Source organism: Solanum tuberosum, unplaced genomic scaffold, assembly GCF_000226075.1.
Source record: "Solanum tuberosum cultivar DM 1-3 516 R44 unplaced genomic scaffold, SolTub_3.0 scf00550, whole genome shotgun sequence".
NCBI lineage: Eukaryota > Viridiplantae > Streptophyta > Magnoliopsida > Solanales > Solanaceae > Solanum > Solanum tuberosum.
This window is the reverse complement of record NW_006239472.1, coordinates 262257-287150: the sequence shown is the minus strand read 5'-3', so window position 1 is coordinate 287150 and position 24894 is coordinate 262257. Positions and strand designations below refer to the sequence as shown.

The following is a 24894-nucleotide window of genomic DNA, read 5'->3' as shown; positions in this document are numbered from 1 at the left end:
GAGTGTATTTCATTGACACATTCAAATTTTCCTTGCATATGCTTTTTATACACTAAAATTGCAGAACAATTGAGAAAACTGCTAGTTAATCGGTTCACTAAGTAACTAGTAAATGAAAGCAAAGGTTCATGGAATAGCAAATTGTGAGTTGTAACACAAAACAACAGCCTACTGGATGAAATATAGAAATACAAAAGGAGCATAGGAAATTGGCTAAGAACAACAAGTAGAGTCTAAAGTTGAAAGTTGTGACTACATTGTTTCCCTTTGTCAATCATAGAAGCTTATATCATCCCATGGCAACCGGCGGAATCCAGCAGTACTGCTTTGATCTGATCAGGATGAAAGTCTTGACCTTCTTTGCATTGCTGAGATTACCCGAACAAAAACAATCATCAAAAGAAGAATTCATTTCCACAGCACATAAAATTGCCAAGGGTAACAAACCAATTAAATCGCAGATCATTTAACTCTTGCTATTTACTTCTTCTCCAAAGCGAAAACATGCTTTCTGGGTAGGGAGACTGATAAGTATACTCAATCAAGGAGGGAACAGAACAGAATCTATGCAATCCTGGGGGAGCTCATTGAAGTGGCGCCATAGCTTACCATGAGTAATTTGGACTACCAGCTTTCTAAAAGATTATTTCTCAGTTATCTGTTGGTAATCACATTTTTTATATATTATTCTCTTTTAACTTATCTTCGACGTTCCCATGTTAAAAGCTTAATATGGTTTTAGGTTCTGCTTGTTCCAGAAGGATGTGCATTTGTGCAGAGACTGATGGACTTCAATTGTATATACACGAACTTCTGCTAAGCATTTTCCAATCCAATAGTCCAACATTGTCAATTAAACAGAAAAGGAAGTACCTCAGCTCTAAAGATATCCAAGGCAAACCCATTGAAGCAGCTGATAACAGCTTGTTGGATGTCCAGTCCGAGGTTGTCGAGTGCCCTCATTGTTGAGAGTAAGAGACCTGGTCTGCGGCTGCAAAACATATGTATATTCACAGCTCTTCCATCTCTTGCCTTTACTTCAACCTAAAAGTAAAACAAAATCGGCATTACATCATCTCAAACTAATAACATGATGACTTTTCGAATTTACCGCCATGAAGAACACCGTAATAGTGCTCAATGCAATCAATGTATATGCATGCATACAAAAACATCTAACTAGAAACACAAGTCTGTAGTATAATAAGTTTCTTCTGCATGAAATGTGATTGTTGGTTAAAGATATTTTACCCTTGCAGGTTGTCCAGTAGGGCTAGATAGTGGGCTTGCAAATGAACTTGGATAGAGTTCTTCCTTGATGCGGCCTGGCAGAGCTGGTCCAGTTGGTGTTAGAGGATAGAAGCTTGTCGTTTGGGTCAATGAAGAGCTGGGCGGCGTGGACTCCAGTTCATTATGCAGGTCATTGATTTTCTGTAGAAGCTCCTTTAAGTACTCGATTGCATCCCCTAAGATTGAAGCCCTGTCCATCTGTGAACATGCACATTCACAAATTGCATGCCAAGAAGAAGCTTTTGATATTAGGGTAGTCAGGAAGATTAAAATCAAGTCCAATGGTTGTTTGGAATTAAATCTCAATTAAGACGCAAATTAACTTTCAGCTCTAATCACCACAAGTTATGCATAAACATATTTCACTTCATTTAGAAAGAATTTGCATGAATGCATTCAAGGTATTGCAATTACTTCCTGCATTGCGGTCTATTAAAGATAACTTCCTATGTCTTGGTTTCTTAGAGCTGCGGTAAAAATGTTTCTGCATGATAGTGCTGAAATTCAAGTACCATGTTGTTGCCATACCATAAACTTTGACATCTTAATTAAGCATATATTTATGACCATTTACAATAATCCAAGCTGTTTGAGGAGTGGTGGGACAGCAAATAGACTCTCCCCCCACCCCTGAGGGATGAAGAAACAAGTTGAAGCAGATATGTACAAGAGAGATTAAAGTAGAATGTAAGAGTTACCGCTCAAACTAAAAGACTTGCAGAAAGTTAGTGATGTCTATTCTCTTGTGTGGTCCAAAATAAAAGATCCTTTTGAAATCTTTTCATATAGTTCATGTGAGTGAATTTAATGCGATTATCAAATAGCTTTAATCCAGAAAACTTTTTTGAACTATGCATAGGGCAAAGTTGCATACCTTAAAAAGAGTAAATGAAGTACATTCAAAACAGAAAAGAAGAAATAATAACACTGTATTTCAATTTCGCTTGTTCTTTTTTTCATTCTCTTGGGAAAGGAAGCTAAAGGCTGACAATTTTGAATAGCTAAAACATGTTAGAATAATATAATCATACAGGAATTCACGAGAATTTGATGTAAACAATTTGTTACCTTGCTAATCCTTGGTACAACAGACCTCAACATGTAAAGCCTATCGTTTAGCTTCTTCCTACGTCGTCGTTCAGCCATCAAATTCTTAGCCGGCAGTCCCTTTTTCTTTCCTTTCTGATTCCCACCGGTGACGGTGCTAGTTGCATTCGAGCTATTTCCACCATTCTTAACACTATCATCCACCTTATTAGTAACATTTTCAGTAAGATCATCTGAATCATAACTCAATGTGCACCCATCAAAGCTCACATCATCAAGTTCTTCCCCATTACCCCACTTTCTCTTCCTTTCACCCTCTCCATTGATGGAATTCTGCCCAATTTCACCTCCAAAATCCCCCAAACTGCCACCAGTACTATTAGCTAAGTTCTTCCTAAGAGCAGCCCTTTTCTGGAAAAGAGTTGGTTGTGCTCCAATTGAAGCAAAATTATCAAGTGGCTTTAACAACTTGGACCTATTGAGAAACAGAGAGTTCTCATTGGCAGAACCATCAACAAACCCTAGTGGACTAAACCCAGTAGTACTACTATTTTGGGGCAAATGGGATGATGGGTATTGAGTAAATGAATTCAAATTGGGGTTACCCATTTGGTTCTGTGAGCTCAAATCATGAAACCCACCACCAGCAAGAAGAAATCCCCCTTTATTCAAACCACCCATACCTTGAGCTTCAAGAAAACCATTTTCACAACCCAAATTAAAACCATAATCCAAAGGGTTGTTGTTAATAGCCTTTTGGGCTAAAAAGTAATGTACCTGAGATGGGTCTAGATTGTTGAAAACAGAAACTGAAGATGGTGAACAAGAAGATGAAGAATCCACTGGTACTACTGGCTGTAGAAACATGCTGTTTTCAGCTAATTCAGTGAAATTCTGAGTGAAACAGATATTTTCAGTATGGTTTTGCATGTTGTTGTGATACCAGTCTACATCTGTACCATCTAACATGGATTTGAATGTAGAAAGTGCACCCAATTCCATATCTTCTTTGTTTCCAAGCTCACCATTAGTGGTATCCTCCTTGTTGGTAAAAGTTTCTTCTTTTTCTTCTTCTTGTTTGCCTTCCATATCCCAAACCATACTGTTAACTCTTGAGAGCATTTTTTGGTTAGATTCAGAGGATTATGAGGGTGTTAAACGGATACAGAAAGTAATGGAAGGCAAAGAAGAAAGAAGACGTAAGCAGCAGAGGAAAAAAGGGAAATGGCCTTTCTAGAGATGACACTTTATAGCTCCTTCGAACGTTACGTTTTCACTCAGACTCTTATCATCTTTATATTACGGCTTCTGTCTCAAAATTTACTTAAAAATATACTCGACCGTCTCATTTTACGTGACATCATTTAACTTTATCATATTATTACCTCCATCTCATTTATATGAGATAGTTTCATTTTACATAAAATTTAAGATAAAATTTAAAAAAAGACTTTTGAAACTTGTGATGTAAAATTAGTGTGTGGCTAGAAATTATTTTATTAAGGATAAAATATGCGTTTTGAAGTTGTTACTTAATATAAAAATGTGTGATTCTTCTTTAAAAATTGACTAAAAGGAAAAGTAAGTCATATAAAGTAAGACAAAAGAAATAATATTTTTTTAAAAATTATTTTGTGATGGTAAATCATTGTAAAAAGAGAATTTAAAGTAACATTCTTTTTAAAATAGACTAAAAAGGAATGTATGTTACATAAAATGAGATATAGAGGGAATACATTTTTATGTTTAATACAATAATAATTTAATTTTAAAATTTATATTTTTTTCTTAATAAAATAATTTATAATCACACAAATATATAGAACTAGTTTTAGATCATAAATTTTAAAAAAAATCTTAAGTTTCATATCAAGTCAAAAATATCACATAAAATGAAAGTATTAGTTTATTACAATGACTCCTATTTTTAATACGATACTTCTTCTGTTTCATTTTATGTAATACTTGTTTTTAGCAAGTATAAAGAAAAATGATAGGAGTACATATTTATTTTTAATAATAATTTAATTTTAAATTTTTTTATTTAATGAGATGATATATAATCACATGAATATTTTACGTTTTAAGTTTTAAACAGCTGTGGCTAATATCATGCATTATATCCGAACATCGTAATTATTAAGTTGTGTTAATGTTGGGATGTTTCAGGTGAATAAAGTTTACTTAATATCTGGATTTTCTGTTTAATTTTCTTGTAATCAGTAATAATAATTAGTAAAGTAATCATTAGCAAACTGCCAAATCTCTTTAAATTAATGATGAAGAAAACAGATTACCCCACCATGAAGACCAAAACTGCTACTTTGAATTCAAATGCCTGTATTTTGTTGCCACTAGTATTATTAGACGAAATTTTATAAAATTATGGAAAATTTCTTAAATAACTATAGTTTAGAGTGGAATTATGAAATATAGTTTTAATTTGTGCATTTATGAAATGTAGTTATAATTAATACATTAAGTGGAAAAGTTATATAAAGTGAGTATCAATTATAAAGTTGTTATTTAGGTGATCGATATCATCTATTGCAAGCGAATATTAATTGTATCAGTGTATACTATATCAAGCTGAAAATACGGGAAAAAATGGTATCATTACATACTATATCAATATGCATGTGTATAGTGTATATTTGCTATGCAATCCAAAATGTAACTACTATGTTGTGTAATTTTCTTGAAGTTATAGTTATGTGTCATAAATACAGTCTTATTTAATTATAAACTCACTTGCTATATTATATTTACTTGAGATTAAAATAGAAACCAAAAAACATTAGATTTTAAATTCACCGCTATATATAGGCTACATTTCAGGGGAAAATTACATAAATACATATTTTATTTTATCATAATCTCTAAAATTGCTACCATTTAAAAAAATTACAAAAATTTCCTCTTAGATACATCTCTATCCCCTCTATGATACATATATTCCATTAAGTAATGTATCATTCACAATCCATGAGCTATTAGCTATGTATCCACAACTTTTTTGATGTATCTGAAATTCTATAATTTTTAGGGATTTTTATAATTTAGGAAAGAATAGAAATATGATGTAATTGACTCTTAACGCAATGAAATTTACTAAATTTTTACTAAATTTTATGGATATAATCAATTTTTTACCACTCTACTTTGAATTCAACATTTCTTTTGTGAGCTGTAATTTAATAGGTCATGTCATTCAAACATTATAGGAATAAGTAGCAATCAACATGTGAAATGATAGAACAAAAGAAAATAGAGACTGAACTCTTTGGTAGCAGCCAGTGCATGTGATTGTCTTGTCTTAGCAAAAAGAACCATCCAATCTCAAATTTTTGGTCACAATAAGAATAAAAGGTGCTTGACTTGCTTTTTCTTCTTTACCACCAGGCAAATCGTAATTGCTATTCCTAATGTAAGAACAGGATAAACCTCGCTCCAATGTAATAATATGTAGATTATAGTCAATATAATTGTCGAGAAAAAACATATTAGGCGATTTCGTATGATGAGATCGATCAAAAATGTATGCGAGAGATTTCTTGCTCAATCAACTTAGCTATCCTTATGGATCATGTTTGGCTTGTTTTTTGGATGTATAAAAACTAATGAATAATTTATTTATATTAATTTTTACAATGTTTTTGAGTTAATAATATAATAGTACTTAAATTAACAATTAAATATTTACAAAATATACTTAAAATTATTTAATTCACGTAAATCTAACGAGACCCTTTAGATCCAACAAGTTGATAACTCGGATAATTGATTATTTCACAAAACGAGAGGACGCAGAAGTTTCATTTCCTTCATGTATTCCAAAGTTAAAAAAGATGGGCTACTTTTCGAGTTAATTTTGACAACTCAAATGAACTGTGAGTTTTTATTTAGATTACAATAGAATTGGTCGATTTAGATTAAATTTATTATTTATTTGAAAAAATATTGTTAATTAAAAACTTCATAATTTAAAAAGATAAAAATCTAAAATTCATACATTTCAAATTCTGTATCCGTCCTTTGCCACTAAATTAATTTATTTACTAAAAACAAAGTAGGAAATATTTTTATAAAGAGCCAAGAATCTCGTGAGACCTTTCAATTTTACCGCACCCAATTTCTCAATTATAGACTTAAATTCTGGTGCCCCATCCATTTCATTTTTTCTTTTTTTTCATACATCAAACACCCTTTTATTCTCTGGATTTTGCTGCTTTACTTCCCTCACCTTTTTTTTTATTGAAAATATTTACAAATAAAAGAATTTAAAATATATTTCAATAATTAAAGAGTAAATATACTTTAGTTTAATATTATAAAGACTAAAATTATAATCTCCTAGTAATAACTAAAGGATAAAAAATGCTATTAAAATGGATTACATCGTGTCGTAGAGGGAATTGATTTATGGCCAAAACTTATGAACTTTTCAAACAACCATACGGGGTGGGGGTGGGGTATTTAATTAATAGTTGTGTTTCAGAATTGAGTTATTACTTCCTATGTCCCAAATTGTGTATCATGATTTTCATTTACAAGTTCGTAAAAAAATATAAATTAAGATGGAATTTTGATTATTTAACTTCATTTATGTTTTAAGATATAATCTTTTTTCATTAAATATTTACTTTACTGAGAGTTTCAATACTAAGGATAAAAATGAAAAAAGATAATTAATATTATGTTGAACTTTTAAAATGATACAAATTGAGATATTTATTTTTAAAAGTTACGATAGATAATTTGAAACGGACATAGGACAATGATGTAGAAGGACCATTAATTATAGAGAAGCAGCCTTCACAATTTCCTCCCTTTGCTCGTGAATTGCGATATTGTTGTTCTTTCTCCTCAAAATTACCCAATTTCCAAAACAAACATGAGACCATTAAATGAACTGAGTAAAAAAATTTATACGCATTTGATATTTAATCACACCAAACTAATAAACCGCAAAATATGCTTGATATTTTTTGAATTCGTATATCGATGAATTTCCCCTTTTTTTTTTTTGGATAATAAGGAAATTCACCGTTGGTATTTTTTGAATTGCACTTTGGATAGCCCTGCTTCAGTGTAATAGCCCAAACCACATACCCTCATACGATGAACTCGATCGAGAAATGTAATTTCCCCTTCTTTTTTTGGATAATAAGGAAATTCACCGTTGGTATTTTTTGAATTGCACTTTGGATAGCCCTGCTTCAGTGTAATAGCCCAAACCACATACCCTCATACGATGAACTCGATCGAGAAATGTAATTTCCCCTTCTTTTTTTGGATAATAAGGAAATTCACCGTTGGTATTTTTTGAATTGCACTTTGGATAGCCCTGCTTCAGTGTAATAGCCCAAACCACATACCCTCATACGATGAACTCGATCGAGAAATGTAATTTCCCCTTCTTTTTTTGGATAATAAGGAAATTCACCGTTGGTATTTTTTGAATTGCACTTTGGATAGCCCTGCTTCAGTGTAATAGCCCAAACCACATACCCTCATACGATGAACTCGATCGAGAAATGTAATTTCCCCTTCTTTTTTTGGATAATAAGGAAATTCACCGTTGGTATTTTTTGAATTGCACTTTGGATAGCCCTGCTTCAGTGTAATAGCCCAAACCACATACCCTCATACGATGAACTCGATCGAGAAACATAATATCGAATCTAAGACCCCCCCCCCCTCCCCCATATTTCACCCCATCCATTTGGACCCTTCAAGTTTTGGGCTTACATGTCATTATAAAGTAAGGGGCCTGGACTGTTCTTCATTTTGGACCTTTAATTGGATTCGACCAGGCATAGTTGTTGACTCATGTATATACACAACATATACACTGATATATTCTGTAAATTTCTATCATATTGGTAACCTAGTTGACTAATAGGTATATATCCATAAGAGTCCCCCACATACACACACACACATATATATATATATATATATATATTGTACGTATTTTATAAACTAGATGATTGAATAGTTCATCCATAATTAGTGTACTTCATCAGATTAGTTTGTAAAACCTATAAAGTTGAAATTTCATAAAGTTTGAGGTTTTTGTTTAATTGGTGTTGTTTTTTCAGTTACTTCTAAATTCAATAAATTTCACATATTAAGTAGTCAAATTTACTTACTGAACAAACATGATATCAACTAACCCAACACATGAAGTATGGATTATGAAAGAACAAATATTTAGTGATGGTGGACCCTTTTGCTTTCAACAAAGCTTACAGATGCTCTTCCAGCATTCATTTGCATGCCAGCCAAAATTTAAAGAAAGAAAATGAAAACTAAAACTAATTTCACAATAAGGAGGTCCTAGTATCATACTTTTTTCAGACTCTTCTAGTCTTCTTCTAATCATTTCTTTTCAAATAATCGTGGTGTTCTAACAAGCTTGCGCGCACCTCCACAACTTCTAATCTTTCCGAGCAAAAGCGGAAAAAAAACAAGGAACCTTTTACATTTAACTGTGAAGTGTATGCACAAGAAAGATCTATTTACTCTGGCTGTCCAATCATCAATTTGGGATCTTAGAATACTTCAGGAAGTGCCTTGCCTTGAAGAAATGACCTGAACAGAACAAGTGATCTCTCTGGCTGAGAGAAAGGAGCTTCATGAGCAGCACCTCTAATGGTTGCAAATGAAAGGATATTATCATACACTTGAGTCCATCCACCAACCTAAAATGATGAAAACAAAAAAAAGAAGAGAAAATGAGTTTCTACATGAAAGTAATATTAAAATTTATCTTTTTGTCATTTCGCAAAATGGACCAAATGCAATTTGTTTACCTGTTGTCCTGAAAACCAAACTCTATAGGGTACAGTTGTGTTCAGTCCCATCTGGTTTGCTAGTTGATGTACAACGGAGCGGCTTCCAGTCAATGGAACAACAGAATCTTGATCCCCACTGTTGTCAAGATATTACACGTTATACTACGATCTTGAATCAGAAGAGAGATTTCAAGAAATGACAGATCTATTTATTAGCATTGGTGTTTGATGGAAGATTATAATGTCGGGTTATACTTCATACGTACCTGTAAATTAAGACTGGAATTCTCTCCTTAACAAGCAATCCTACTATAGATATGGTTGGTATCTCTATATCAAGCAATTGATAATCCAGAATGCTGTTGCAGTAGAAGGAAAAAATAATTAGTAAATACTCACAAAATAGGTGGACCTTTAAAGCTACAAAAACAGCTTGTAACTGTGGTATAAGTAACAACTCTGTATTGAGTTGAATTGTAGCAAGTGATGTGAAGAAACAACTTCATTTATATTAAAGTTGATTTTCTTAATTAAGATATGCTTGTGGATTGACTTACGTGCTGCAAACATCCCAGCTGCGAACGCCAACAAGTCTGGCATGAAGAGCCGTTCTCACATCTTGTCGGTTTAAGTAATTGACAGTTTCATCGTCGATGCAGACATCTATCTTCTCACCATTTTCCTAGTTATTAGTATCATTAAAACACAGTCAGTGTAGTTCGATAAGACAAGGAAGACAGTATTGAGACATCAAAACAGTTTAAGCAACGACTTACTTGTGGACTTATAATTTTGGACTGAGAGAGCACCGACGACATACAGACATCCAGGGTAACATCATATTTGTCCACAAATTTGCTGGTTTCTCTACTTACAAGGCTCATGACTCTTGAACACATTGGTGATACACCGCCCCTGTAGTACTCGCTCACATAGCGAGAATAATTGCAAACAGAAGTGAACATTCTGTATGTGGAGTCTGATATTAGGCCATGAGACCAGAAGTACTCAGCCCTCGAATTGAAGTCAGTAGCAAATTCCAAAACAGGATTACCCAGCTGCCATGACAAGAAAGAAAAAAGAATAGGATTAAACAAGAACTAATTTTTCGATCTCATATACTACAAACACAACGCGCTTGATCAAATGCAACACCTTGTTTGCAAATGTGAAGTAAAAATTCATTTCATTAGGTCATACTTACTGCAACTCCTTTCAAATTGAACAATTTCTTCTTGTTGTTAAGCTCAATCATGAGATTGGCAAGTTGAGGTACATAATGGCCTGTAATCAACATACCAAAATATGAATACTAACCAAGAAAAAGATCTAAAATTAAAAAATGTTAGTATGTTAATCAATGTGCTTAAGAAAAAGCTACCTGCATAACTCTCCCCAGTTAAAAATAAATTGTTTTTTCTATACTGTGGGAATTTGTTAAACCAGCTTTGCAAGAACACAACATTGTCCCTGGCTAAAAAACATAAAGAAAAACACAAAAGTTTAACGGCTTTAGGATGTACAAATATAAAAATATAAAGCAATTAACAGTTATACTTCACAAAGACAAAACAGTAGGATTCCAGAATCTCATCAAACATGTTACTTTTCCTTTACACCATAAAAGAATTGCTAGTTTACAACTCTAATCAGTATTTAAATGGTGATGGGCATCACATGGTCATTATATAGAAAAGAATATTAAAACAGAACAAGAAAAGATCAAACTTTTGGAGCTGAACTTTATGTCTGAATAAAAAAAAACTTAAACGTGAAATCCATGTTTAAACATATGAAACTATGGTTTAACAGTAGCTAAAACTTACTCACTACGTTTCAAGAGCTAGAGAGATAAGAGCTTCGATTCGCAGGCAGGATATAGAAATTTATATGTCTTAGTTACTATTTGGACAGTCAAATGATTTTTTTAAACCATATTTTGAATTGTTAACTGTTGTGACTTATAGTAATTTGCCAAACAAATTGAAACAGAGAGAGTACCTGTTATCTCATCATTAACTGTCTCATAGGAAGATGTATTAGTTGAATAAGAGAAGCCAACCCCAACTGGAGACTCTAAGTATAACATATTTGCCTCTGCATAATCAAGAAAAGAATCAATTTTAAACTTCTGTAGCTAACTAAAGATACCCAAATGAGCAAAAAAAAAGTGACAAAATTCCACCTTTATTCCAGCTGTGTTCATTCTTAACAAGAACTTGTCCTCTTGGTCTGAATGGACCATTCTCAGAAAATGCACCAACTCCCACAGAAGAACAACCAGGTCCTACAGAAAACATCAATGTTTCAAACTTTTTCAAGAAACCAAATGGCAGAATTTTTCTAAACAACCCTTAATTTCAAGAAAAAGAAAGAAAGTAACTTTTGTGTACCTCCATTCAGCCACAAAACAAGAGGCTTAGAAGCTGGATCTGTTTCTGCTTCCACAAAGTAGTAAAAGAGGGCTCTTTGTTTCTTGTCATCAACAGTGACATAGCCTGAAAACTGTTGAAATCCCACTTGGGGTTGTCCAGGTAATAGAATGATTTTGTCTGGATGAGGAGGAAATGCATACCCAATTCTTACAGAAGCACAAAGAAGAAAGAAAAAGAGAGACAGAGCCATTGCTTTTTTGAAGTTTTTGTTGGAGAAGAAAAGGAGTTTTTTGAGTGACAATACTTGAGAGAGCTGAGCTAATATACTTGAAGGCACAAACAGAAAGTCATGGACTTATGAGTGGGTGGCATTAAATAAATAGCATGCCTAGTTCAATTCACTACAGTATTAATAATATATTCAAACTATCATATTTTCTTGTCTTGTCTCTAGGCGTGTAATTTTTTTTTGTTTTCCTATCCTGATATGATATCTGAATGGTAGTACGACTAAATTTGAATTTTCATTGAGAACTCTCATATTTGAGGTAATAGTGTCAAATTAGGTCTTTGGTCTAACTCATATCTCAAAAACTAACTCAAAGAGAGGAAGATTGCACATGCTTATTCTGATGTGGATCGTTCTCATCAACACCTCTCACACCCGGATCCAAACATTCTTTATCCAAAGTACTATTCTCCGGTTCGAAACATGACATTATATTCATTATTGCATACAGATCGAGCGAAGTGAGTCTGACTCTGATACTATACTAAATTAGGCCTAATTATATGGAGCTTAGGGTTCTAGTTCTGGTTCTTCATCCAAAAAGATTCAAACTCGACATGGATAAAATAGTACTTAACACTCCGCCACGAGTCATGTTAATGGGTGTTTGGCAAGTAAATGTTAAGCAGAGAGGGACATGAACAAGAGAACAAAATGACCAGAGATGTTATGAAGAAATTCTTAGCTGGTCCCCCCCATATAGTGCAGATGGGCTCTGTCAACAGATTCAGCACTCAGCAAAGAGGTGTTGTTTTCTTGAATATGAAAGAAGAGAGTAGGGACAGTGGAGTCCCCAGGTGTTTGCCTTTTCAATTCTTGAATTTCTCTTACAAAATTTATACACATTTGGTTTTCTCATTAAGTTTCCTATAAAATGAAAAATACAACTGTACTCTAAAGTGAAAAAAATCAGTATATGCTCTGTCACAATTAGTATGATTCTTTATCCAGAGTAACTTACTCATGTCTCAGAATCATGTGTCAACTCTCAAATTTCCCGTATTGTTAATATCATAATTTACTATGTGTAAAAACAATATCGAGTATGATGCATGTATTAGTTGTATTAGACTTAAATTTACAACCAAACATTCTACTAAAATTTAATATCTATATTTCCTATGCACCTTACCTAATATGTTCAATCAAACGACCCCTCAAGAGATCGATGAGTTAAAAACAAGATTATTCCAAGTATTTTTTAATATTTAGACTACAAATTAAATTATAATCATGATACATAATCCACCTCTATATGGGCTAGGAAATTCTATTTTTGGTATAAATTATATTTACTTCTTCAACAATTTGAATGAATCTTTATACATGAAAGTAGTATAATTCAATCAAATATTATAACATATATTATCATTAAATTTAGAATTGTTTAATAATAAAAGAAATACTAATAATGTTTGGATAAATAAGACGAGATAAATATTGTGGAGTTAGAGAGACATTAGTTGGAACATTGGAAATTGAGAAATGATGGAATTAAATTAATCAAAAGGTGAATCATGGCATATACTCCCAAATCAAATACAGCAAAGACTAAAAACATATCTTTATGTACTTATTTGTTTGAAGGAATAATAATTATATTGTCTTTGAAACTTTACTTGAAAAAGGTGTCTTTATAATAATGATGTATGTAAACCATCATGATGATTTGTCACTATGCTTTTCACACACTCACAAAAAAGACCATTATAACTTGTAAACTATAAGGTCCCCCTCCCTCCCACCCACCTTCTGAGATAACAGAAAGACCCTTTACAAAAGTTTTGCATTTTTCTTCAATATTTCCTTTTTTTTCCCCATTTGCACAAGCTAACCACAACTGCCAAAAGTTGTAGATAGACTTTGAGAACTTGGACCCTTTCCCCATTACACTTGTAAAATAACAATGAGAGTCTTTGTAGACCTTTTAGTTGAGATTCAAGTATAGTATTTGTGAACCGTTACATTCCTATGATATTAACACAGGGTCATACGGTAGCTGGTTTGAAGGTGAGTTATGCGGATATTAAATTAATATCATGTTTGATAGTTAATTAGTTAGGAGATAAATTATTCATAATACAGTGTTTAATTTACAATTGAGGAAACTGCACACTCAGATTTACAACTTTATAAGTTGGAACACATTCAATTAGTAGTTGTTGACACAAAGTCAAAGACAGGTTAATTTTGCTAGGTTATTAAACCTTCCCTAACTAACCTTGACAATAAGTCACCTAATCTTGTGACAAATTAGAAGTCTAAACAAGAAGAAGCAGTTATTAAATGTACAGGGGACCAATAAAAACTTGTCGTTATCGAATTAGCACCTGTAACCACGCCGTTCACGCCGTCGACACGATTAAACTCTTCTATTTGTATACACACCATTTTGTTTGCACGCTAAACACAATGCTCTTTTTGTTTTGCTTCCCCCTTCGATCGGATCTATTTGATAAGACTGTAATACTTTTTTATGAATGGTGGTATATAATTGGTTTACGCACTAACAATGATTTTTATATTGATGGTTTTTTCCCTTCTTTTATTTTTTAATTTGTTATATTCTTAATAGCAGGTTGGTTTTACATAGTACATACAATTGAAATTGAAATTGAAATGAAAACCGATCGTTTCCTTGTTCAAAAATACTGAATCTCCACTCAATTATTATTTGTCAAGATTTTTTAACGTAAGTTCTTTGATTTGGACACGACATTTATGAATTGATATTCCCATTACCACCTAAGTTCTCCGGAATAGTAGCAAAGATGTTTCTCATGTTCCACAGTAGCAAAAAGAATATCTTAAAAAGGAACATCTTTGATAAAAGGTTTTTACTAGGTGAGAAAATTACAGACAAACGAACGCAGATTGCATCACGTACGTAGCTTTTAGTTTACTGATTCAAACTTTATACATAAACTTGCAGCTTTTTTGAGGAACTCTTTGATGCTAATATACAAATGATATTTTGTTTCTAAGTAATTTTATTTTTTTATAGCAGGCTAGATATTCTCATAAGTTTCTTTCTACAAGAACAAGAGTAAAGCACAAAAGTTGAATGTCTTTATTGAGTCAATGAGGCCTTTATATATAAGAAAATGAAATAACCACTTGCCTAAATTAACTCCACCTAAACTACTTGCTAAACAAACTCGAGATTTTTTATTTGAGAAAATAAAGGAATAACAAATTCAAGCTAAACAAACTCCTTGAATCAATAAGGAGATTTATTAGAGAAAATAAAGGGATAACAAAATCCTAACTACTAGCTCAAGAAGTGGTTTTATTTTTTAGCTGAAGAAGTGGTCAAAGCAATAATTTGGGCATAGTAACCAGTAGTTAATCTGTGCTTTAATAAAACATCAACAGAAACAATTATAAGTTGATTAATCATATGTTTCAGGGGTTAATTAGTCCAAGTCAGGGGCAGAGCTAGTAAAAATCAGAATCCATAAAGTTGAAATCTTAGCTTCGTGTCTGATAGTGAATAAGGTAAAATATAATATAGAAAGGTAACATTGAAGATATTTTTGTTTACAATTTCTAATGAACACATTTGGACCTTTTTGTGTTTCCTCTCTGTCCAAAAGAAGAGAAGAAAAAACATAAAGAAAGAATAACAAAATAACAGTACAACACATGTTCATGATAAATTTCAGGTGAAATCTTAAGCAACTCAATTGATAGACTATCTGAACTTTCACCTTGTAGGTGATGTTTCGATTCTCCACCTTGTAATTTCCTATTTCTTTTTAAAAAAAGGCTTCTGAAGTTTATTAGTTGCTGTACAAAATACTTCCTATTTGCCAATTGCTATGCTATGGTACTTTTAGATTTTACCATGATTTCATCTCCTTATTTAAAAGATGCAAATGAAGTGAATCATTTTTTAACAACTAAAATTTTTCTCTGCTTTCAGCCAGAACATAAAATTGTCAACCTGAAGTTGTGTAATAGTCCAAATTGAACAAGAAGCATCAAAAGAAAGAAAATTAAAGTGCCATAAAAGTATAGGATCATGACCATGAAATACTTACAAAAATGGAAAAACAAAATCTAACAACTAGACTTTATTTCATGACCTGTACTACTAACCTACACCATCTTAATTAAATTGAACCATCTAGTACTTAATTGAACCTAGCTAGTTATCGCCGACGTAGATAGGCTGCCCTGAGTTTAATCCAAGTCTTGATCTTGAGTGTTGCCTTGTCACAATAACCTCCCTTGCTAGAACTATTTTCATCTCTGGCTGCTTTAGAGACAAATCAATAATATAGTTCTTAGACACTTCTTCTTGCTTAATCTTCTTCACTTGGCTATGTACAAGATCATATCCCTTGTAGTTTTGTTCCAACATTGAAATCTCTTCTTTCTTTGCCATTTTGCTCTTCTAATTCTTGTCTTCAATATGAAATGAACTGACCAAATAGCTAGGCAGAGTCTATTGTATTATATAAGACTTATTAAAAATGTTGAATGTTAATATTATTATTATATAATAAACGAGTTGGGCCTAAAAACACTTTAGTCACGCACTTGGTCATTGGTAAAAGAGTGGGAACGAATCAGAATGTGGAAATTGCTAAGTTTATTGCGAATTAAATGGATAAGTTTTAGAGTTAAAACAAGACTGTTTATATATAATAGGAATAATTTGACCGAAGATTATGCTACTAACCCCACGCCTACTTGTCAATTTTTTATTCATCGTTATCTATTTCTTAATTAATACTCCTCCGTTCCTTTTTTTAGTTGGCATATATATTAAAAAAATATTCCCTCCGTCCAACAATAGATGTACACTATACTATTTTGGTATGTCCAACAATACTTGTTCACTTTATAAAATCAATGGATAATTTTACACTTAATTTCTAATTTACCCTTATCATTAATTATAGTTGTTTCTCTATCACATTTTTCAAGACAATATATTTATTATATTCAAATGGTGATATAATAAAATTATCCTTTTATTTGTAGTTTCTTAAGAAATGTGCAAAGTCAAAAGTGGATAAGTATTGTTGGACGGAGGAAGTAGTTATTAATTTAAACATCAAGAGAGAATTAATTATCTTTTTCCACTTTTGCCTTAACATTAATTATTCTAAAATAAAGAGGCACATATATAAAGAAAGATTAAAAAATTAATAAGAAATATATTGATCTAAAAACACTCCTTATTAGTTTTTTCTTAAGAATTGTGTCAAATCTTATAAAAACAACTAAAAAGGAACTAGGGAGTATTGAATAAAATCTTGAAAACATTATTACGTTTTCTAAATCGGCAAGTAGGATTTTTTTTTTACTTATCAGTACAGTTTAATAAGTTATAGAACTTATTTATATTTTTTCTAATTCTATAGTACTTTTCACTTTTACCACAAAAAGAATAATTGTAATTGTTTCCTGATGATAATCTGGTGTTTAGATCAGTTCGCACATCTTTAACTAATTTCATAGGTGTTTGACACCTCTAATCGATCAGCTACATCCAGAATTTTAAAATTATGATCGGTGGTTTGTCTTTAATGTATAGTTACTACGGATAATAAAATATAGACGTAATACATAAATGTGCCTTTCAATTTAGCTTCAACTGACATATATGTCCTTCAATTTTGGGTATGCAGTAGTAGACACTTAAACTTGTATAAAATTAAACAAATAGACACATTTATCTTATGTAGTGTCATGACAATTTTGTATGTTATATGCATCCTACGTCTTGTTCAATTTTATATCTACTACAAAATAAAATTAGGATAATTTGTTTTTACCTTTTTCAAATAATTAGCATCCCCTTTTCGTAGCTCGATTTATGTGAGATTTGCAAGAAATATATAATTGGTCTCACATGCGACTAAAGAATAAGGGTTATTATAGATTTATGATCAAACGATCAACATATAAAAAATCAAATTATGATAAATTAATCTTTTGAGCAACTTGTATATTGTTCATATAATCAATGACTAGTTGTTTGAAATTAAATAGTTAATTGTTACTATACCTTTGTGCTTGATGGTGGTAATCTTTTTAACGCGTATGTAATTTCAATGTGCTCAGTAACGTGTGAACATTGGACTGAGTCGAGTCCTAGGTTTGGGTGACCTTGGTCAAAACAAATATTCTATGATTTGATCATGCACTTTTGGACTTTGGTACTATATTATTTGAAGAGCGCCATGACCCGAGAAATGTGTGGTGTAGTAGATGAGGTTGTTTTATCTTTAATCGGAGATTTCGGATTTGAAATTTGGATATAAAATTTTTTTTTGGTAGGAAACATTTTCCATGAATAAAGCCCTACGTAGCGTGAATCTGAAATAGTTGGGATTCAGTACGGATATCAGTGAGTGAGAAATAAAAAAAAGACATGTGAAAGAAAAATCTTCCACTTTCTAGAATGAACAAATATTCAAGCCCACTTTTGTTTTTTATAGGATAAAATTGAAACTTTCATCCTTTAGATAATCGGTTTAAGTTCTATATTCCTGTAAGATTGACATAGTAATAAATTTTGACTTTTGAACAATTAGCTTCCTTGGTGCCAAAGTTCCTTTTACCAAACTGGTGGACAATTTTAAGGTGAGGATAGTTGGGTTAGTGCACGTGTTTTCGATACATTGTATATATCTTTAATTTAAAATTATAACATTCAAAAGATTTTGTGTCTGATTTGACAACCAAATTGAAGCAATGGAACGGAGAAGTGGCTTAGCCAACAATAGTCACGCAAATTCAGATTTTTTGAATGAAAGTATGTCACGCAACTTTGATAAACCCACATTCAGCAAAATAGAAAAAGTTTGACACACTTCATTTTTTTATTTTGTAAAACGGCCAAATACAAACAACCTTCCTAATTGAATGCTTTGAAAGGTTCTCCTCAATTGGAACTTCCAAACAAAAGCATCATTGGCCTTTTACTATTCCTTTATTCTTATCTTAGAAAATACAAATACAAAAGAAACCATCCCCGTTTTCTTTTTTAATCTCAAGATAATCCGCGGTTGCTATAATCTCGATCACAACCTCTGCCCTTCAGGCTTTGGGTGAGCACTGGGTAAACCATCTACTGTGTAATAGCCTACAAACCACACAGGCACTAGGCAAACCCAATCCCTTTATTCTCTATGACAGTGGCTTGTGACTTGTGAAGAGCAATGTCCATTCGTTTATTGTTGATTCTTGTTTGTTTGGTCCGCACATATTTTATTTTATTTCAATTACGGTTACAAAATAAGATTTATAAACTCGCTTTTTAGATCGAAAGATGGATGGACGAAAGAAAGAATTGGAACTTGTTAACAGACAATATGATGTCACCTAAATTAGTGGTCATAGAAATTCTGGATATGCCAAAACCGACGAATTTTCATAAATAACTATAGTTTATCTTTATCTTACTCCTAAATACAAAACGTCTTATTTATTTCTCTTATTTATTAGAAGAGAGGACACACACAAAAATAGCATACCATTCCCTGTATTTAGCTTCTAGTATGAAAAAATATGAGATGTAACCCAATAAAATAGCTATCTTTTTTCCATATTTAGGCAGTAGACAATTCGCAAAATTATTTTCTCTTTCTATAACCGCCAAATTATAATAATCCTACATATAATTGACATTTCTTCCATTCCCCTTTTTTTTGTTTATGAAGAACAAGAAAGTTATAATTTGATTTTATTTACTTCTTAGAAATGTTCAAGACATTTTCTATGTCCTCCCGTATGGGAAGAGACTTACAGAGGTACAATGAAGGTTGTCGTCAAGTTGTTGGGTACGTTATTAAATGAATTATCTCGATATAAAATTTGAAATTAAGCCTATCGTGTGATTATTTGTTACATGTATGATATTTATTTTTTAATTCTCGATTTTATATATGGTGCTGCAGATGCATCCCATACAGATACATAAATAGTTACCAGTCAGGTTACAATATTGATGATTTGGAGTTTCTATTGATCAGCTCACAAAAGAGTCCAAGATTGATGTTCCCTAAGGTACATTTTTTTTTTCTATTGATTTTCGTTGATTGGATAATTGTTTTTATAATATATATATATATTGATATTATTCGTTTTGTAATGAAATTACAGGGTGGTTGGGAGATTGATGAGTCGTTAAAAGATGCAGCTTTACGAGAAACCTTTGAGGAAGCTGGAGTTCTTGGCGATGTTGATGTTCAGGTGAGTCGATGAAACTTAAATTTTTATAGAATCAAAATCGAAAATTATTGCTTTTTTTGGAATGGTACGTGTAGTCGATTCCAATTAATTTAAGATGTGATGGAGTTTTGTTTGTTTATTGGATGCAGGACTATTTAGGTACCTGGAGTTTCAAGAGCAAAAGCCAAGGCACATTTCATGAGGGACACATGCTGCCTTTGCTTGTCACTCAGGAATTAGATGAATGGCCTGAGAAATCTGCTCGTCGACGTTTATGGGTTTGTTTTTTTTTTATCTCAATTTCTAATTACAATAGAGGCGGATTTAAAAATTTTAACTCAATGTTGGATTTGCCTCATTGTAAGAATCATGTGTTATTAATATCGGTGACTCTGTTCACTAAAACTTAGGTAAAAAGCAATTTATTTGTATTTGTCTAAGTCGTGGTGAACAGAGTTAGTTGGTACCTCTGTTGGTAGAAGGTAACAGAGTGTTTGGGTTAAATTTTGCAGATGAAATTTAACGAAGCGAGGGAAATATGTTGGCATCCATGGATGAAGGAAGCTTTAGATGTTTTTGCTTCTAAGCTTGCTAAGAGAAACAAAGAAGAGCCTCAAACATTATACCCTTTCAAGGAATTGTCAAATGTAGTAATGCCAAACATTGATACAACTGCAGTAGCTAACCAAATGTACAACATTGAAGAACCAAGAATGGACAATGTTGATCAAGCTAATCCTTTGACTTGTGAAGAACCAATCATCAATCCAATCTTTGTAGACGATTCGATGTTCAACGAGACATTGTTTAATGAAGATCTGGGAATAAGCCATATAGCTACTACATCATTGTTCAATGAAGATACAAGAATAAGCATTGTTGCTCATAGCTAGCAACTAAAGGAAGGAGAAACATCAACAAGCTTAGGGAGCAACAGTGGCGGATCTAGTATTTAGACGCTAGTTGTGGATTTCTGAAATGTATCTCTAACTCTATATATACACTTGTTTTTTTTGCATATGTATATTTAGTTTGATCCTAAAGTACTACTGAATTCTGTTGAACCTGTAATTAGATCCACCGTTTATAAATAAAAGTAGGCAGGGGATCAAGAATTGGGGATGCCTATTGTAAATAGATTAGGGACTTAAGGCTACATATAGTCTTTCTTTTGTTGCTTGTTGTAAATACTCCTTGACCAATATATTGTGAATGTACAGACTGACATTATATATACTCTCTGTTTATGTGAATACTTTCCTTTTTAGTTCATTCCAAAAGGAGTGATACGCTTTTAATGTAGAGACTGTTTCAGTTTATGTGCATACTTCACAAGTTCTATAAGTTTTATAATCGAGCAATGTTATGTCATATTTTAGACCACAAAGTTCAGAAGTCTTTGTTTCTACCTGACTTTGATGTCAATTGAAACTACGTCACATAAATTGGAAAAAAAAACAACCTCGGAATCCATACTTTCAAACTGTCTATTCAAATAGATGAAAGAGGAGTTTAATGTACAAAATTGGCTTTGCTTCATTCTTTAGTTCATTGAGATTCATACAGTGTTTGAGTAGTTTAATTGTCTTCAAGAATCATATGATATGATTTCTCATACATGTTTGGTGGGACAAAAATAATCTGTTAATGTACCAACTCAAGACATGGTTGATGGGAATAAAAGAACACCTAACAAATTTTTCCATAATCATGTCACTTGTAAGGAAATTATAGGTGAATTTCATTCATGATCATTAGTTGGTAACATAGTAAAATTACTACTAGTACTAATTAACTTGCTATCACATATTAACTTATATTAATAGTGTAAAAAAATATTTACGCTATCAATGTTATGCAAAATCCACAAGTCTTAATCATACTGTTCATAGCAAAAGGTAAGAAGACAATTTACTATCCTTTAACCAAATCAATTTTTCTTTCTTTTTGTATCGACTCTACAACAGCTATATTACTCATAATTGAGGGCCTGCATGACAAGTGAAACACTGTCTTATTATTTGGTACTGTCCCAAACCCAATCTCGTTATACTATTACTATCCCCCTTTGTGGTAATTTTATCTTTTTTTATTTTATTTCAAAATAAATCGTATTTCACATAATCAAAAAGAATTTTTTACTTCAATTCTAGTCTTTTTTTTCAAAGTCGTTTTGTTAAGGATACATAAGCTAGTAAAAATATATATTACTTTTAAAATCGAGTAATTTTCTTAACAGGTATATCCAAACTAACAGCATATAATTAATAACGTGCATTAAAAGAGAGAGAATTTCCTCTCATGACATTCAGTAAGACAAAGTGATGACACTATCGTGATTACAATTAGGAAGTGAATTTGTTAGTTGTAGTGCTACTACCATTTTTTCTAAATCTACTTTTACCATATTTAAAGATGAATTTTTTTTATTATGTTAATATAAAAAAAGTTGCAATTTATAGCATTTTAAATATAATTATTAAATATTTAAATTATAATTTTGAAATATTGAACTAGTCTAATGTAATTTACTTTGGAAATTAGTTGAATATAATTGGCACTCGAGGTTTCACGAGGGAGTAACATTTTTGGAACTAATTAAAACCTTCACTTTACTACTTGCCTCTGTCTCAATTTATGTGACTTACTTTTCTTTTTAATCAGTCTTCAAAAAAATGACACATTTTTATATTAAATAACAATTTAACTATAAAATGTTTATTTTACCCTTAATGAAATGATTTACAGTCACACAAATTTATATCATTTATTTTGGACCACAAATTTTAAAAGTCTTCATTTTTTCTTAAACTCCGTGCCGAGTCAAAGTACCTCACATAAAATGGGACGGAGGGAGAAAGAATATTTACGTTAACAGCTGTTAAATTTTGTTGCTCATTATTTGCTTTGTTGTATCCAACTATCATTATTAGTTGGTAAATAAGACACTTCATCCAGTACAAGAATTATCTTGTCTTTCTTTCTTTCTTTTATAAGAAATCAATTAGTTGGATTTCTTGTGCTTAACATAATACTCGATTGAACTAACTAATTTGTAATAATATTGTCAAATTAACACCTTAGAAAATGTCTCTTAACCACAAGCAATTAATATATTTTAATATAATATTGAGTGCAGATAAATTTTTACCATCAATGCAACCACAATGTCTTAGTGAAAAGAGCAAACATTACTTTTCCTTGTAGTTCTTTGAATATAATTGGGGGTTCAGAATTCTCTCTTTTTTTCTTTTTTATTCTTTTTTGGAGTCGTTTAGTATGCTGGACAAGCATAAATAATTTTTGAAAAACTATTTGGCATCAAGACTAATTATCCCTATCAAAGGATGAAGTAATGACAAAAATAACTCTAAGATCACTCAAATTCTCTTTCTATTTTTAATAAACTAAATCAAACAATCAATAAAAATTAAAATTAAAATAACTAATCTCAGCATAATTTGTCTGAAAACTCAATCGAACCCTTAAAAGTTAAAAGACTTGGGGATGGAATGTGAAAAAGAGTATGAATGTAACCATGCAGAGTTTAGGGTTCTTTATAAATATTTGTTTTTATATTACAAAAAAAGAAGGGGGGAAAGGAAAAAAATAAAAAATGCATGAGAAACAAAGAATTAATGATGAAATAGTATATTTACTGATTCCTATTTTTGGACAGACGTATATAATAGCACTTCCCTTTTGCAATAATATCCATGTGAGAATGTACTTTTGTTCCCACATTAATTATTCATAACATGACTGAGTTTTTTTTTTCCAACTCGATATTTATATTGGATTTCAACTAAAGGTGAATTTGCACGGAAAAAATTCATATTGGGAGTAAAACACTCATTAATAAAGACAACTCCATATCTAAAGGGACTCGAATCCGAGACTTTTGATTAAAGATGGAAAAGGTACTTATCACTCTACCATAATCCTTTTTCGGTGAATTTTCATATTGATTAGTGCATGAGTTATGAAGATCGTTTTTGGATTTGTTGGGTCCTTTAAAGGACAAAAAATGCAGAATTGGCTCCCACTCCTCTTTATATCGAACATGTCCTAGAATGATAAAAGGTTTTTAATATCTTCTAATATTTGTCTTCATATTTATTTCACTAGAATTTTATTTACCGTGATATGTAATAAAAGTTTATCTATTAAAGTGAATGATTAATAGTTATAAGATCGATAATGCTATTTAATGAAAAATATTGAAACAGTAAAATTCAACATATATCCATTATAAGATAAGTGTTATAGAAATACAAATGCTAAGATGAATGTACTGATCAAATAATTAAATGACACGAATTAAGGATAAAATAATGAGAGAATATTACAAGAGATGATTTCGTTTGAGCATATTCGAAGTCGATCTGTCAATGCATTGATGTAGTGTAAAACTATTATGAAAGGTATTATAAAGGCATAAGATATAGACCTAAAATCACGCAGTAGAAATTGTGTATGTGAAATCAATGCAAATTTAGCTAAAATAAGGATTCATTGAAAGAAGAAAGATAATTCATATAAGTGATACTTGTTAGTTGTTACTAGTTAGGAATAAATTTTAGTCTTGCTAGTGCATTGATTTAAACCTATTATTTTTAATTTGAAAAATAATTTATATTCGATGCTTAATCCAGATTCGTGCTAATAGGGCTCCATTTTGGGGATAGAGCTTTCATCAAAAAAAATAATTTATACTCACGATTCAAATCTAAAATCTCTGATTAACGGAGGAGTATTTTGGTCTTATTAAACTTACATGCCAGTAAAAATATGGAGTACTATGTTATATACACATTTTATTTAAGATAATGAGACTTATTTATTTTTGGGAAAATGGTCTGATTCTGATATACCCTTCAACTTTGTCATTTAGAGCTGATAT

The 24894-nt window shown here is 31.6% G+C and overlaps 3 protein-coding genes across 3 annotated transcripts; 1 reads left to right on the top strand and 2 right to left on the bottom strand.

Moving 5' to 3' along the window:
- Positions 1 to 82: 82 nt before the first annotated feature.
- On the bottom strand, positions 83 to 3608 carry LOC102589311 (transcription factor ICE1-like). Its single transcript, XM_006365354.2, has 4 exons — positions 2359 to 3608; positions 1252 to 1488; positions 874 to 1044; positions 83 to 368 (listed from the first exon to the last, which is right to left on the bottom strand). The coding sequence occupies exons 1-4, from the start codon at positions 3457 to 3459 to the stop codon at positions 285 to 287; spliced, it is 1593 nt and encodes a 530-aa protein (XP_006365416.1). The 5' UTR covers positions 3460 to 3608; the 3' UTR covers positions 83 to 284.
- Positions 3609 to 8507: 4899 nt separating this feature from the next.
- Positions 8508 to 11851, bottom strand: LOC102591651 (serine carboxypeptidase-like 45). The gene is made up of 10 exons (XM_015304426.1): positions 11531 to 11851; positions 11323 to 11424; positions 11139 to 11234; positions 10519 to 10611; positions 10342 to 10421; positions 9914 to 10195; positions 9695 to 9819; positions 9404 to 9496; positions 9156 to 9273; positions 8508 to 9044 (listed from the first exon to the last, which is right to left on the bottom strand). The coding sequence occupies exons 1-10, from the start codon at positions 11760 to 11762 to the stop codon at positions 8895 to 8897; spliced, it is 1371 nt and encodes a 456-aa protein (XP_015159912.1). The 5' UTR covers positions 11763 to 11851; the 3' UTR covers positions 8508 to 8894.
- Positions 11852 to 19524: 7673 nt separating this feature from the next.
- LOC102588990 (nudix hydrolase 18, mitochondrial-like) lies at positions 19525 to 21211 on the top strand. The gene is made up of 5 exons (XM_006365353.2): positions 19525 to 19600; positions 19718 to 19826; positions 19923 to 20012; positions 20141 to 20269; positions 20504 to 21211. Exons 1-5 carry the CDS (start codon positions 19539 to 19541, stop codon positions 20882 to 20884), a joined length of 771 nt encoding a protein of 256 aa, XP_006365415.1. The 5' UTR covers positions 19525 to 19538; the 3' UTR covers positions 20885 to 21211.
- Positions 21212 to 24894: the final 3683 nt, after the last annotated feature.

Coding starts and splice junctions, on each gene's coding strand:
- LOC102589311 (XM_006365354.2), bottom strand. CDS start 3,459: ATGCTCTCAAGAGTTAACAGTATGGTTTGGGATATGGAAGGCAAACAA. Junction 1,045..1,251: donor CTACTGGACAACCTGCAAGG/GTAAAATATCTT, acceptor TTTTACTTTTAG/GTTGAAGTAAAGGCAAGAGA. Junction 369..873: donor TGGATATCTTTAGAGCTGAG/GTACTTCCTTTT, acceptor GGGTAATCTCAG/CAATGCAAAGAAGGTCAAGA.
- LOC102591651 (XM_015304426.1), bottom strand. CDS start 11,762: ATGGCTCTGTCTCTCTTTTTCTTTCTTCTTTGTGCTTCTGTAAGAATT. Junction 10,196..10,341: donor TCAATTTGAAAGGAGTTGCA/GTAAGTATGACC, acceptor TTGTCATGGCAG/CTGGGTAATCCTGTTTTGGA. Junction 9,274..9,403: donor ATTCCAGTCTTAATTTACAG/GTACGTATGAAG, acceptor TCTTGACAACAG/TGGGGATCAAGATTCTGTTG.
- LOC102588990 (XM_006365353.2), top strand. CDS start 19,539: ATGTCCTCCCGTATGGGAAGAGACTTACAGAGGTACAATGAAGGTTGT. Junction 19,827..19,922: donor CAAGATTGATGTTCCCTAAG/GTACATTTTTTT, acceptor ATGAAATTACAG/GGTGGTTGGGAGATTGATGA. Junction 20,270..20,503: donor CTGCTCGTCGACGTTTATGG/GTTTGTTTTTTT, acceptor TAAATTTTGCAG/ATGAAATTTAACGAAGCGAG.